Genomic DNA, 16,287 nt, shown 5'->3' on the forward strand with positions numbered 1-16,287 from the left:
CCATTGAGCTCGTTTCTTTGTTGTTCGGCTCACTTCTGCTTACTTTTTTACGTGACTTTTACTTGAAAAAAAAGAAACGACAAGAAAAGAAAAGAAAAGAGATATATATGTTGGGAAAGTGGGTGTGGCAGCATGAGGGAGAGACAGAAAGATGGAGACTAAGAGGCAGTGCCGTAAAGTATTGTTGGGCTTATTAAAAAACATAATTTAAGCGTTTTGTTTGCCATTTATTATGATTATTTGTGATAATGGAAAATGTGGAAATGATTGCCACAATTGATGTTGAAAATGCCACTGACCTATGCATAATGCTTAAATAATGTATGTACATTTATATAAACGTCCACATAAGAATTTTAACTAAATGAAATATATTCTCAAGGCACATGTTCGTGAAATTTCTAAACTATCAACATTTATTACTCATGCTAAACTCAAATTAAATCTCTCCTTTAGTCCTACTATACTCTCCATATCCTTAATAACATCCACTAAAAAAGTCCTGTACCACAAAAAACAATTCAAATCCCCCGTGAGCAACGTTGCAGCAAAAACAAAAAAAATTACTGAAGTCACTCAATGAGGGATTATGCTGGTCTTGGTCTCCTCCAATATGGCCTGAACAACCCTAGACCTGGCTACATCCTGTCCTCCTATGTGAACCCTTTTGGCGGTGACTGTGACTGTGTGCCGCGACATGATAAATGACCGGTGTTATTCAAATTAATTGATCAAATCCGAATGTCAGACTGTGGAAATCTGCGAGAAATTGCCAAATTACGGCATCAAATGAATTAAGTGGCGACTGCCACTCGCATGACACATGGCCCGAACGGATGAGGATGTGGATGTGGAAGTGGGTGGCGGATGGGGGATGCGGCTGGCCCTGTTGCTGGTAGAGGGATGCAGAGCAGCTGGAAATTTGCATGTGTCACGCCCGAAGGTCCGAGTGTGTGACACCCCAGCGGGAGTTGCCCCAAAACATCAAACCGGATGGGGAGGTGTACGTACACATACAAGTATGTGTGTCAAACGGTATAGCTTCCGGTTGAATGATTGGACAAATGAATGGCTTACAAACGGACGCATGTACGGAACGGACGCAGGATAACCGCATCCACATTGAGAGGCAGGCAGGCAGGCAGGAGGCGGCAGAAGCATTAGCCCCCTGAGGGCTTCGGGTGCCCTGACCAAACACGTCGACTGTTTGCGGTTACTGTGGCCAAAATCTGGAGCGTTGGAACGAGTACAAGAGGTCTCTCCGAGAGCTGGGCAATTGCCCGTTGGGCAGATTTTTCGTTGCAAAAATTGTGGCACAAATTGAAATCGGAATTGCAAATTAACAGCAGCAGCAAACGATTTATTGCCTCAGATATACCCAGGACTCTGCCACTCGTTCTACAATTCTCTCTGTGTGTCTGAGGCTGAACCTGATTCGAGTCAGTCAGTCATTTGAGTTGGATTAATTGCACAGACTGTCGAGAAGAGGTGGGGCGAGGCACATGGACACAGAGAGAACTGATTAATTTTCTGAGATTTCACAATTTGAGAGGCTTCCAAAAGTGGTTCGAATGATTGCAAAAAGCAATTAAATGCTTAAATTGAGTGCAAAAAGCAAAGTGATTGAACGCGTCTCAAACTCTGTACTGATTTGTGGAATGCAAATGGAACTGATTTTACTGATAGATGTGATGGGTGTGCTATAACTAATTTATACTCCATCTGAATGGATCTAGAAGGAATTGACTGGCTGACCTTCACGAATAGGTATGCTCGGAAAGGTATTGTATGACTTCTGGCACAACATTTTCCCACACATACACCACCCACATGCACCCTCGGCTCCCACCCTCGAGGAATGTGACAAAGCCACTTAACACCTACTCATGTCACCCACACAATCCGCTTAGTTTAAATACCCAAAAGGCTAAACAAAAAACCCCGGTAGAACCAAAAAACCACCGAAAGCTCAAAGCGAGCGCGGAGTAAGGGCGAGATTTTTTGGTGACTTTCTGCAAAATTTAACAAAAACAACAAGGGTTCTCCTGCCACCTTTTCGACACTAAACGCCCCTTTTTGTGCGACGATTTTCTTCTTTTTTCAAGTGGTATTGGATTTGGTAAGGGTTCTGCAAGGGTCTGTGTGGGTTTGTTCCATTGAAAGTCCCTGCCGGAACAACCACCAAAAAACTACAAGCAAACGCGGGGGTATGGGAGTTGCTAAAGTTTCAACTTTTCTGCCAAAATAAAACCCTCATCGAAGGAAGGCCTTCTTCCGATTCTCCCTCTTTTTCTTATGGAGCAACAAGTGCACACTAGGAAATGAAAATACCATTTCAATTGCTTCCCAGCCAAAAAAAAAGAAAAAAGGGCAAATCGGAGAAAGGAGTGAAGTGTAGAGGAAGAAAGAAAGCTACTTGTGGGAGTTGGTTGAGTGTTTGGGGAAGGGGTGGGAACAGAACTTGGAGCAAGCCCCCCATACGAATAGTAGGACAACATGAACGCAAAAAAAGTCAAGCATAAAAGGAAATCCAACAAGCGGATAATAGAAAATCCACAGAACGTACCAGTGAGCCGGAAGTGTTTTGTGAAGTGGCTTTGACTTATGGCCAAGACATTTCCCCGAGGGTTTGGCTCTCTGTGGTCCAAGTTGTCAACGCAATTGGCCAAGGCTTAGAGACAGACAGATATGGACACAGAGATGGACTGGATGGACGCACCATGACCTTTCTGGACAATGTCTGGGGGTGATCTCTTCCATTGAAACTGTTTACCTTGGCATCAATTTCAATTTGCATGCAGGGCGGAAAAATAAAAAAGAACTTGAATGAAATTCAAATTTAAAAGTGTTTATGGCAGCGAAATGTAAATTTGTATTTGCTTAAGCGCACCACGCCGCTAAATAGCAGAGGGCACTCGTACTCGTACTCGTATGCAACACAACGCCAAGTGCAAAAACCGAAAAACCAAAAAACCTTTTTTGAAAACCGAGAGCAACCCTCTATACATGTACGCGATTTTCGCTAGGGGGTTGAGGTCTTGGGTTTGCTTTTCATGTGTGTTACGTCCACTTCAGTGTCAAGTGCATATCGCTTGCTTGGCAGACTCTTCCTTCCCCCAGCATCCTTCAGCCTCTGTTCAGAGTCCGACACCCGCCCCCCAAAAACAATGCGCTCTTTCAATGTAACAATATGCAAATAAATTGCCATTAAATAGCGACTAAAATATTATGGTCTGCATTTGTTTTAGGTCTCACAATTACAATGGGCAGCATTTTAGCCATTTTCCTATTTTCATTTTCGAAATATTCCTTATTTTTTCAAACGTTTGGGTTGGCGGCCCATTTCAATAAAAACAATTAGTGACTGCAACATTTGCATTGACTGCTAACGGCCCTTTGGTTGTTGTTGCAACTGCTGTTGCAGTTCATGAAAACGAAAATATTTTCGGGGCATTCCACGTTGCAGTTTCGATGAGAGTTTCTGTGGGAATTGCAGAGGGAATGTATAAATATTTTTAAGCCGTTGAATGCACATTTTCTAAAGGAAGTAATCCGATAATTTCGATCAAAGTATAAAAATGATTTCAACAGTAATCGTTAAAGTCATTGAAGTCGATCTTTTCGCTCTGTTTTATATTATATGTAATACAATGCTGATGGATAAATATATATTAACTCAAATTTCTGCGTTTTAGCCTTGAAATCTCTTTCAGAACATCCTCAAAACCATTTCGGAGTCCTATAACCTCTGGCACCCCCTCCACCAGTGTATTAACCAAGGACCCAGCATCGGAGTGGAGTGCCGTTTTTGTGGTATTTTAATATTGTGTTGCATACTTGCAGGCGCAATGCAACGACCCAAAAAAGAGCGAGTCCATCGCATCGTCGTCTGCAGCTGTCGTCGGCATTGGGCGCTGACAAAACATTTTGCCCGCATTTAATTAATTGTTCAATAAAATTAATAAACATTTGTGGGCCTCGTCCTGGTCCGCCAGAGAAGTCAACGTCCAACCACACACACCCGTTCACTCCCTACCAAGGGTCGAGCCCGCAATGAAATTCATGACATTTTTTGCCCGACTGCAATGGCAATGCAGTTTGTTTGTGTGTTTGGGGGAAAGACCCAAAGGCCTAAGGGCCAGCACCAGGACCAGGGCCAGGCCGAACGAGGTCCAGGCCCGACTGCAATCTGTGCAATGTTTGTGCAGTCCCCAAACCCAGAAACAGCGAATGCAGCGCCTGGAGAGGAGATGTGAAAAAGTCGTTTGGCGTAAAAACATTTTGTAAATTGCTTCATAAATATCAATTTGTAAAATAATAATTGTTGGTCTCGTGTGACCGAGTTGGAGTTGGAGTGAGCAGAGTTTGAGCAGTGCAGTCCCTGAACTGGCCAGGATGGGAGGTAACCGATCAGAGTGGGCGCCAATCTTTGTGACTACTAAACACAAAGGAGTTTGCACTCTGGTACACTGTCTGTCTGGTTATGACTGCACTCGCTGCGCTATTTACAAAATCTGTGAATTGAAGTATACCCTTTGGAAGTTTGTTGCCAAATGGTTCTCAATTTTCATAATTATTTCAATATGTATCCACACAATGAGTGACAGTTTCCCAATACTTAGTACATCTTTGCAGATAGTTTTTTTTGTATTTAACACTCTCTGCTCAACCCTTATTAGAGTACAGAGTAACCTTTCAGTCGACTCAATGATTAATGAATCCAAGGGTATTCCCACTTGATTCCCATTGCCGTTGACAGCGAGCATCTTTTTTATGTTTAGTCAACAATGTGGAACGTCCTGGACATTGAATACCGACAGTACCTGTACTCGCAGTCATGTCCAGGGCCTCATCAACTGGGCAAGTGCCTCGTAAAAGCATCGCTGTATATGAATGGGTAGGAGTTGGGAGTGGGGCAGACTGATTAAAGTTGTTACTGTCATAACTAGTGTAGTGTCTGTTGGGATCTGGTTGGGTTTGGGAGTGAGGAAAGTAAGTGCGAGTACGAGTATATGTATCCCTTGGCGGGCGTCAGAAGTCACACCAAACACAAGAGCAACACAAAAACGCTGCCCGCGGCCAATATGTATAGAACGAGTCAACGACAGGAGAGGCAACCAAAACAACTCATGTCTGAAGTTTAGCCGTATTTCCATTTAAATTTATGTTTCATTTCATTTACTCGACTGTCCCGAATTCCTGTCTGAGTTATCCCCATCTACTTTCCTTCTGTCTGACTGACTGACTGTCTGTCTGTTAACGCTGAAAGTGTTGCTCAAAAGTGCATGAACAATTTGGTTTGTAAAATTTCATTTAGCTTTCACTTTTTTCTCTGTTGTGTGTGCTCTCTGTGTGCTGCTCTGTTGTTGGGCTCACAGGTTCAAACTCATAATTTTCATTACATTTTACGCATTCGAAATGTGGAAAGTGTTCCTCCCTCTGTGAAAACTCTTTGCAGGACCCAAATTGAAAAGTTCAAATTGAATTTGAATTCAATTTGGCTTCCAACATGGCAAATGGACAGGAGAGCCAACCAAAACAGAAAAAAGGAGGAAGAATTGAGTTAACTGCGTATGTAATGGGTAGTTCACTTGATGGCTTGCTGGCTGGCCGGGGGTTAGCGTATGTAAGGGTAACTTGTTATTAGAAAATTTTCCTCAGAAACAGAAACAGGAACGCATTTCTCCAGGGAACACACTTGATTAGCCTGAAAATGTGCATATTTTTCATTTGCTTCTAGTTTTGCAAACCATTTATATTTTTCTTGTTATTTTTTTCGATTGATGATGAATATGAAAAATTGATTTGAAAAATGTTATTTGATGGTTCTATTCTGATGGGCTAATGGTAGTGGAAATAAGTGGGTAGCTGACAAGACAATGATAGGTTTGATAGACTTAAAGAGTTCAAACAGATCTGCAATCGAATTGGATTACAACGTGTCCCTAAGTAGTTACATACATATCTGGCAAATGCCTAGTAAATAAATAAATATACATAAATTATACAGACTTTAAAGGAATTAATGATTTTAAAATAAACTAAACTATAACCGAAAACTAAGACTAGTCACATAGAATTAGAGAGATTTAAAAAGTTGTCTTCATAAACTTTCTAATCAAAACCCCTCGAACTTCTAGTTCCTTCTCATTTCAACTCTCATCACAGAAAACCATTTCCATTCCCATTTCAATTACTAATGCAAAACGCACATAAATTTCATTAAAAATGCATTTGGTACTTGGAAACCGTGAGAGATAGAGAGAGAGAGAGGACCCCCTGCAGAAAAGTTTTGGACCAACCCTCCGCCATTTAGCTACCCAAAAGGTAAACCAAAACCACAACCACACAGAAACATCTGTGGCTCCATCAATTGCGGACTTCAGCTGCCGGCTTTTACCTCTTATTGTGGCTTAATATTCATGGTAATTGTGTGGACGGTGTGGCCTCAGATGTTTAGACCAAAAAGTAACTAAAGCATCACCCCAAAAGGTTATCATTTCAGGTGGCTTCGGCTGTTGGCCTATAGAATATTATACATTTGTGTACAATTTGGTTGCATTTCCTAAAAGTGACTGTAAATTCTAGCTAATGAACTGTTGGAGGGAGAAAAGAACACCTCCAAAAGAAACAAACAGAAAAGGAAAATAAAAAAGAGCATGAAAAAACAAAAAAAGTGAAACGAATGGCAAAATGAGCCCAAGAAAACCTGAACCTGAACAGGACAGAAATTAGTCGCACTTCGTCTTGAGTTACATTTTGATGACTTCTTCACTTTGTTTTTAGACTTTTTTTGTTGGCTGGGTCTCCCCTCTGATCCCATTATGTTCATGAGAACAGCTTTTAAATGTTCAAAATTTCCATTCTTTTTATGACAGACGCAAGGCGCTAGGCCTCTTGATTCCTAGTGATTGTCCTGTTCAGCATATTTGTTGCTTTTACAAAATAATTCCAAAATGTTTAGCATAAAAATGACATAACAATTTCAAACAGATTTTCTACGCATTTTCGGGATGAAAAGTTTCTTGTGTAACGGGGTTGGAAATATTTAAGCAATACTTTGATATTAAAAACCGCTTAAAAGCAAATTACTCAAACTATAAACAAAAGCCTAGAAAAACTAAAACCAACAATGTTTCGGATTACATGCAGGATGGGTTTTGGGTTAGAGAACGTAGTAGTGTCCTGCACAGGACATGTGTGAAGATGGAGGGCAGGGCACAGCAGAGAGAGAGAGCGAGAGTTTATGGGTCCAGCTATGGGACAGGTGCTCTTTCTCCTGATCACCCCACATTTTGGTTAGCAACTATTAGAAAGCAAACAAAAAGCAAACTATAGAGTAGAATAAACCCAGGGCCCACTCAATGCACAGGAAACAGGAAACAGGGACATTTTTATACCCGGTACTCGAAGAGTAAATAGGGTATATTGTATTTGTGCGGATAACGGTTGTATGTAACGCACAGAAGGAAACGTTTCCGACCCCATAAAGTATATATATTCTTGATCAGCATCAATAGCCGAGTCGATTGGGCCATGTCTGTCTGTCCGTCCGTCCGTCCGTCCGTCCGTCCGTCCTTATGAGCGCCTGGATCTCAGAGACTATAAGAGCTAGAGCCACCAAATTTTGCATCCAGACTTCTGTATGCTCACACTGTTACAAGTGTATTTCAAAAATGAGCCACGCCCCCTTCCGCCTCCGCAAAAGGGCGAAAACCTCCCAAATCTACAATTTTGAAGATAGCAGAAAACTAAAAACGCCATTTCGTAGGGAATGACCATATCTATCAGATCACCAAATTGGGATACGATTGGATCATTTTTAAAGCCACAATGAAGAAATTAATTTGCAGTGGCCAAACCCACCCCGTCCCGCAGCATTAACACTCTGCATCGCGCTGTTTATGGCCTCTCCCCCTGACACGTCACTGCCTCTGCCTCTGCCGCTGCCTCTGCCGCTTCCTCTGCCGCTGACTCTGCCGCGACTCTGCAGTGTGTGTCTATAGGGGAGGGTGGCGAGCTAAAGGAGCGTGTTGGCGTGAGCAGTGTTGTTGATGTAGATGACAGATGAAGAAAAAAATGTAAAATTTGACAAATAACCGCTAAGTTGCAGATGTAGTACTGAGTGCCGGGTATAAAAGTTGTGACGCGTAAGAAGCGTCTCACACGTCCCTTCTCGTTCGGTTTGCAATTTGGACATTTTTCATACCAAAATATTTTGTGGTGGGGCATGTGTATGGGGGAACGTTCTGTAGTTTTTGTAAACTAAGAAATTTGATCGAAAAATGTACCCTGAAAAGGAAGAGCACGGAGTAGAGCTTGCATGGAAGGAGGCTGTAGCTTCGTTAGGGAACTGGAACTTCGGTCCCTGTGCTTTGTAATTATTTTTTGAGCTAGTGCAGACGGCAGCTTGATAAAAAGTAAATAGCATAAATCAAAAGACTCACTCGTCTATGTATGAGATGATGACAAAATGTTGATGCAAGAGCAAAGAAAAGAAAGGCAGCAACTAGAACTGGAATTTGCAACCAAAGGTTCTCCACCTTCAAAAGTTTGCCGCGCCGCTCCCCTCTACATCAGCAAAAACTGTTTCCCTGTTATTGCCTGACTGGCAATTATCCAGATGGGGGATAGCGCCAGCCCATGCTCCATCTATCGAGGTCCCTTGGCCCAACTCTCCGAAATATATAAAAAGCCGACAAAACTCTCCTGGCGGCGATGCTGGAAAATTTCATTAGACTATAATTTTTAATTGAAAACTGTATATCATTGCCGGAGCACAGTCTGGTCGTACCAAAACCCTTTCACCATCGCATGCTTCCCCCTCGATTCGCTGTGGGTGGCGCTGAGAAAAATGCACGAAAATATTTTGTAAGCAGATTTATAGTTTCGAAAAATAATAATTATTTGCACAGGCGGTGGAAAACAGCAAGGACATGGCCTCTCCTCAGTGTGGAGACCCAACCATCTATAGATACGAATAAGTATGGGCATGTATACACATACATAGGTACTTCTTCTACTGACTGTAGCTCTATCAGTTTTTCCCTCTCGTTGGCTCTGCTACTTATTAAAGGCTTGGGTGTAGATTAGTTTATCATTTAATTATTTTTTCTGCCTCCCAACCGTGACGAGGGCGTGGTTGTTGATGTTGGAATGCTCGTAGAAGCAGGCTTTTAATTCGTTTAGTTTCATTTGCCGAAAAAGAACTCAATTTACTTCGGTGTCTAAAGAGTTCCTTCCGCCTTGGGGTTTCGGCAGACGTAATCCCTGTGGAAGTGCCCAGATTTGGTTATGCTCTTATATGGGTTTGAGTGTGTGTCTAGATGTGGGAGTTTGTCTGAGTAGATGTGGGGAATGAGATGCGCTTCAAGTGTGAATTGATAAATAATTAGCTTAGACTGATTCAATCAACTAAGTCCGCTACTTAAGGTGGAGGCCAGATACAGGAAAATAAGTTTCGGAACGGGATAAATACTATCTCTAGGCGAGGGTAACAAAGGTTTTCCCTACCATGGTCACATATAGATTCAGCAAGGTGTCATCCTGGAAGTGATTAAGACAGTCTCCGTTTCGTTGAACAACATCCATCACACATATTGGTACGAGTGTTCTTCAAATTTCGAGTTCACTGAGCCATATCCAGCCACAGAACCCGGAGTAGGAGCAGAATTTTCTCATTAGCAGGCGGTCAGAGATTTTTGAATATTATTAACCCATCCTCCGATGATGCGGGGGCGTTGGCTATTGTCTGCCCAGGGTGTCGGGGGTGCTGGGGTGGATGGACTGGCCAGTGGCCACCACCTGACCTTTCTAATTGTTTGGCTTTGTGACCTTTTATGCTGGGTACTTTTTTTGTTCTCTCGACTGAAAGGTGTCAAAAGCATTTGCTGCTGCTGCTGGACTTCATTTACCGCCCAGACACGTGCGTTTGCTTTGATGACCGTGGAAATTGAATGAGAATTTCTCCTCCTTTTCGGTCACACATGACCGCTGTGCCTTTGTCAACAGTTGCCTTTTAATTTCACTTCATTTATATTAAAATAAAAAACGCGGTTGCCTCTCTCCACAATCTCTCACTGTATCTTCCTCTAATTGCTGTCCAAAAAATGTGGTTGCATAGTGCTCGCTACACACCCATCCATACCACACGTGACAGTACGGAAAATAACAAATGCCAAAACGGATATTGACATTTGCCTTATTTCCATTTCCGTTCGAGGCAGTCTGGCTTTGGGGACATCCAATATTTCATTTTCACATTCCTTGTACTTTTTTTTGTCACTGTCCATAACTCGACTCTAATGTGGCATGAAATGATGGCATAAATACAAATTATCCGCCCCAAAATGGAATAAAAATAAAACACTTGCTATTTCTAATGGCATTTATTAATCCAATTGCATTTGCCTGTTGGCAGTGGGTGACCGTGCGGTGGCTCTGCGTATTCCAGGAGTGGATGGAGGGTCAGAGACCAAGAACCTAATAACATTAACGACCACCATCACCAAAGGAGAGATGAGAAAAACATTTTGCAAATCTAATGAGCCTCGACGGCATAAAAAAGACGCGCTCAGACGAAATTAAAAATAAAACGACAACCAGAAAAAGGCAACAGACGTTGAAGGCAGGGCATAAAGCAGTCCGCCAGCCCGCCCGCACGAGAAGGCCAGAAATTGACAGCATTCTCGGTCCGTGGGTCGTGGGTCATGAGCCACGACTGGACCCCGAACGAGGGTGCAAAATCAAGAATTAAAACGTCTTAATGGTCTGCGTCTTTATGAACTCGAACTGTCCTCTGTTCTCCCCCCCTAAATTGGGGGATGATGACTGTGATGGGACTCTATGTAGTGCGGGATTTCCTCTGCTGTTTCTGGCATCTTTTCGGTCGCATTTTTCTCTGGTCTGGTCTGTGATTTCGCCTTCTCACCCAGCGCCGCCTGGTTTAGTTAATTTTCATGTAAATTAAGCAATCAAATGTTGGGCTCTAATGTTTCAATTAACGTGTTTTGTGTCTCTAAATTAATTTCAATTTAGCGAAAATTTTGGGAATTCCTTAAACGAAACTGCTTGCTTGGGTCTGCTTGGGGCTTCAAAATTAGGTTTTGTTCTTTAGGATTGGGCAAAGAAAATCATAGGGGAATAATCATTGTTAATGGAATGTTGGGAAGAAGATGTGTTACCTAATCCGATTCGTATAAATAGATACATATACATAAGTATCCCAAAGATTTAAAAGTATCACATAAATAAACTTAAATCTATTTCCGCATTTAAGCACCGCAATTCCGCTGCTGGTCTGTAATTTTGCGATCTTTAGTGTCATTTTCCTGTTAATGAAGCAATTAATGCTGTGAAACATTTATTTTAATTTGAACTTTGACAATCTGCTGCCTTCGGTCTGGCAACCATCTCACACTCCCTGAGTCCCGTCCCCATACGAAGCTGCCTTACGGCTTCTGTTTGTTGCTGCTTCGACTGCAATTAACATATTTGCGCTTGAGTACGAGTCCCCTAAACCAATACATACTCGTACTCGCACTCGTACTCCGACAAAGCAAAGGCATAGTCGAGTCGTGGGCCACTTATCTGACAATCAACAGTTGTGTGTGTATGTTTGCGTCCCAAAAAAGAACCTGAGGGCAGCAGAGCAGCAGCAACAGCAGCAGCAGCTTGAAAAAAAGTTGTAGGCGTGTCCAGGTAGAGGCCGAAGTAAGAAATTTGCAACTGCAGAAGCCAAGTGCAGTGGCTGCCACTGGGAGCGGAGCCTGCTCCACCCACTTTTTGTGCTAGGCAGTGGGTCCTACAACACCCTCTCTATGGTAGAGGTAGTAGTAAAAATTTTCGGGTATCTAGCAGGGGATCTGAGAGTGGGCCGGCAGCCAAGGCATGGTCTGAATCGGGGACTGACTCTGGGACTGAGACGAAGACTGGGGACTCTGACGGGGGAGACTGCGACTCCAGCTGGGGCAAGTTTGCATGCCAAGAGAGCAAACAAGTTGGGCCTCACTTGATTTACAACAGTCGCCACTTGGTAAGTGCTGAGTTATGGCCCGATCTCTGGCTCTAGCTCTGACTCTGGCTCTGGCGCTGGGGACCGTGTGTGTGTGTGGGCGTCAATTACCAGCTCATAAATTTCAATCGATTTGCCAACTATTTTTACTCCGTCTACCCTTTCTTTACCTCCCACCGTTAGCCTTTTTCTAATTGTTTATTAATCAACTCATTAACTGTTTGTTTTTGGCCTCTGCTTTGATCATTTTAATTAATTTGTGCAATGTATTTTCCAATTGCATTTTTGATTAGTTTCGTTCATTTGATTTGAGCATATTTGTACAAAAAATCAACAAAATACTCGTAATTAAATGCATTCAAGCATTTTTAATTGTTATTTGCGCTAATTTCGATGCTTAGGCATTGTGTGGCTTGGTTGCCGGGTGGTCACCGGACTGCGATTTGTCAGAGGGCGTGACTTTGTTAAATATGATAAATTATTGATATGTTTGTGTCGGCATTGAATGGTTGAGTCGATTGTCCTGTGGGCTATTTGAACAAGTTGGGTTAACTGCTGGTGGGGTCAATATTAGTTGATCGAGAAACTAAGGCTTATATAATGGGAATGGTTTGAAATAGTTTGAAATTCTATCTCCCCACAACTCTCATACACAACAGCCAACAATTTATCAAACATTACATGGCTCAATGCATTCCTTAGTTTATAAAAAAATGTCACCTCAATGGCATTTGAAATATCCAGCGACAGAGAGACAACCTGGTGACAACCCAATCACATCCATGGAGTGTGTGCGGTGTGTGCCTGTGCCCATCCCATGTGCTGTTTTGCTCTGTCTGTTAGATTTGACTGCATATTTTGTTTGACATCATTGTTGCACATGCCACGTGCTGCTGTTGCACCTGCAGCAGTCCACTCCTGTCCGACAGTCAGCAGTCGGCAGTCGGCAAAACGCCCCAAAAAGGCGGCTACATGCAACATCAGAGGCCTTGCAAAAAATTGCAACCAGCTGCATGTGCGTGCATAAATTTGTGGCAGCTACTGCTGCTGCTGCTGCCGCTGATGTTGTTGTTGTTTGCATCAAGCAATGAAGACATGACACACAGAGAAAGAGAACACCTTGTTCTGCAGTTGCAACGTTGTGGCTGGCCTTCAGCTGTCCCTTGAGTGGCTGTTGCACGATGTATTCTCAGCCGGCGGTATTTTACTCTGCCAATCACACTATTTATACTGCTCCACTGATGACTGAAAATGTCAAAAGTGGTTCCTGTGTTACCATTCTTACCCCTGCCTACACTTTCTTCAATCCAAACCCCTTCTAATTAACTGCAGTGTGGCATCGACTAGGTAATAAATCCAAATAAATAGCTAACGACAAATGTTGTCTCAGCCTTTGTTTGAGCAACAATGCAGCCGAACACTAGCAACAATTATGTGTATGCCAGGCACAAACCGCCTGCGAAGGACCAACAAACTCAAACAATAGTTGAATTTATGTATGTGCCAGAACATTTTATAGTTCCCTATATATGACAGCCAGTCAGAAGCAAAGAGACCCACAGCCACGAGACAGCACCAGTCATGAGGAGGACAAACACATGGAGGAGGCGAGGGAGTGGGAGATGGAGCTGAAGCCAAAAAGGATATCGCGTGCCAGCAAAAAATCACCATGTAAACACATCAACCATACAAAAGGCGCAAGACTGGAGAAAGCTTTCAGCAGAGCACCCTCTATTCCAGCTGTATACGAGTATCCCTCTCCCTGTAACATGTACACATGGAATCCTGTTCTCTTCTGTGTGTTTCCTCCTGTTTTTGCCTGCTTTTGTTTTATTTTATTGTGATTTTTATGTTAGTCGTTTTGCTTTGGCATTTTTGGCAAATATTAGTTCCATTCCGTGGCTATTCCATTGTTGCATGGCAAATGGAATGCTATTGTATTACGTTTAGTTTTCTGGCGGGGGCTAATAGCAGAGAAAATACTCGTGTGGGAGAAATATCATTCGACTGTGTGGGATATTTGATAGTTGCGTGTATTTCCCTTGGGTTTTATTTTGGGGAGTTATGTATGAATCATGAACGAGACAATCGAAGATCGTTTCTTCGAGATGCCAATAAAATAAAGTTACTTCAACAGCACCTTAAGCTTAACCTATTTTGTTGTTAGTTTATTTGTCAATTGAGTTTTTCATTGAATACATAATCATTTCCATAGAATCATATACTACTCGTATTGTACTTAGCATTGATGCATAATATCAAAAGTCCAGCGGGCCCTGCGAGTTTAGTCTTCCAAATATTCTGCAAGAGAAAGAATTTCAATTTAGATACATTTTGGCAGGCTTGTTGAGTCAATTACAAGTTAAACCAAGCTGTGGTTGGCCAAAAGGCAGCTCATTCAACCCACTCAGAGCAAACCCCACTCTCACAGTGAGACAGACACAATAATTACTAAACATTTATATTAACTTTAATTGCACACACAAGATTGTATGGGGGCACCATGAATAGGGGAATGCATCAAATATGTATGGAATATGTAAAACATTTTATGATTTATGCAAGACCCTCCTCCCATACCCTCGCCAGGTTTCGAGACAAGAAACAAAATCAACAAATCATTTTTCTGGGCAACGCTGACAGCTGCAATTTTTCACTGCTACTCTACACTGCCGACTCGGGAGAGTCATGCAACATTTAACAGTACAGCAAAGTCCAGTTGCAGTCCCGGGCCAACTTTAAAGACCTCTACCTCTACACTAACTATGCGGAAACCAACCCCAAAAGTGCAGAATCCCCCCAGAGTCCATGCCCAAGACCAAGCTGAACCCAAAACCAAATCAATTAAATTCAATTAAATTCGAAAAACCACAAGCCAAGTGCATATCGTCTTTGGTCCCCCCCTGGGTTGGCGCTTAACCTTATCCGTCCAGTGCAAGTGCACAAGTGTACAAGTGCACAACGGATCCATTGTTGTGCCTATGGCTGGGACTGGGGCTCCGGCTGTAACTGCTTTCGGTGCAAGGGCTCTGGTCCCACCCCACAGCTTATCTGTCAATCTTATTCTAATTGAAATGCATACACTACACAAACACACACTGCAGGACCTCCGCCTTGGACTCAGACTCTCCCTCCCACTACGACTGGAGTTTCGTTTCACAAATTGACTTTTACGCATCAACAATTGAAATTTTCCCCAGTTTTGAATGAGGTGCAACATGAACTCAGTCTCTTTCGAGAACATCATGCCCTGGGAGGCAAAATCAACAAGTTAACTGCATTGCTGGCACTTTGGTTTGGGCCAGTCATTCAAATTGATTTGGATTTTGACCAGCCATGGCCTCAGGCCTGGGCATTCTGTGTTTGGTCTCTCACTGTCTAATTGACTTGTGAGAGTAGGGTGTGAAGTGGGGAGTATTTGAATTTGAATGGGTCACTCAAAATGCCTAAACTATGCTGGGTTAGCTACGTTATGTTTTACTGCAAATACTGAGAAAGCTGAGTTTCAGCTGAGAAAAATAAATATTAAATTGAGGAACAGTCTGGCAAAACAAAGCAAAAGTAGGTCAGAGGTGAAGGAATTAAAATGATCCAAGCATATTCGAAGTCCGCTTTATATTAAATCAAATTCTAAATATTTGTCATTCCTTTCACTCATAGTCGAAATACATTTCCCATTTTGTGCATAATATTTTGATAAGCCTTCAGCTATCTTTCCGGTCTCCCTCCACGTCATCCATCTCCTGCTGCTATCTCTTCGGTTCTCTCTTAATTAATTAAAAAAGTTGCGTCACCTTTTTTGGGGTTTTTGGTTTTGGTTTCTGTTCTCTTGTGGGCCAAAAAAAATGTGCGCAAATTTTTATTTCGCACATGTGAAATTAGCGCCAAGCTCCTGTGTTTTTTGTGCCATGTCTTGTTAAAATATTTGCAAATATTTAAATTGACATTTTTCCGTCATGTTATGACTATGAACAATGTCAATTTTGGCTGGGTAGCCAAAGCCCAGGCCCTCAAGGCATGAGAGGTTTTATGTTCTGTTCTGTCCTGTTCTGCGTTTTTTTTCCAAAGTTTGTTCTTGTTTTGGCAGTTTAAAATTCCAGGGAGAGAGAACACTTTAAGTTGCATTTGTAAAATGCTTGGATATGCCCTGCTGCGCTGCAACAACTAATCAAAACAAATTCAATTAAACGACACAACCAACGGACGCTAAGTCAGCCAAAGTCGATTCAGGGTCCCCGGACTGTCCACTGTACTCTGTGGAGTGTCCATCGCCA

At 42.5% G+C, this 16,287-nt stretch overlaps 1 protein-coding gene across 1 annotated transcript in view; it reads right to left on the reverse strand.

The window, feature by feature from the left end:
• Positions 1 to 14,154: 14,154 nt before the first annotated feature.
• LOC117902769 (leucine-rich repeat-containing protein egg-6) overlaps positions 14,155 to 16,287 on the reverse strand; it is a 50,139-nt gene continuing 48,006 nt past the window's right edge. The window contains exon 4 of the mRNA XM_034814362.1: positions 14,155 to 14,314. Coding sequence (XP_034670253.1) covers positions 14,298 to 14,314 — 17 coding nt within the window. The 3' untranslated portion in view covers positions 14,155 to 14,297. The remainder of the gene's footprint in view (positions 14,315 to 16,287) is intronic.

The sequence above is a fragment of the Drosophila subobscura genome, chromosome U (genome assembly GCF_008121235.1).
Source record: "Drosophila subobscura isolate 14011-0131.10 chromosome U, UCBerk_Dsub_1.0, whole genome shotgun sequence".
Classification (NCBI taxonomy): domain Eukaryota; kingdom Metazoa; phylum Arthropoda; class Insecta; order Diptera; family Drosophilidae; genus Drosophila; species Drosophila subobscura.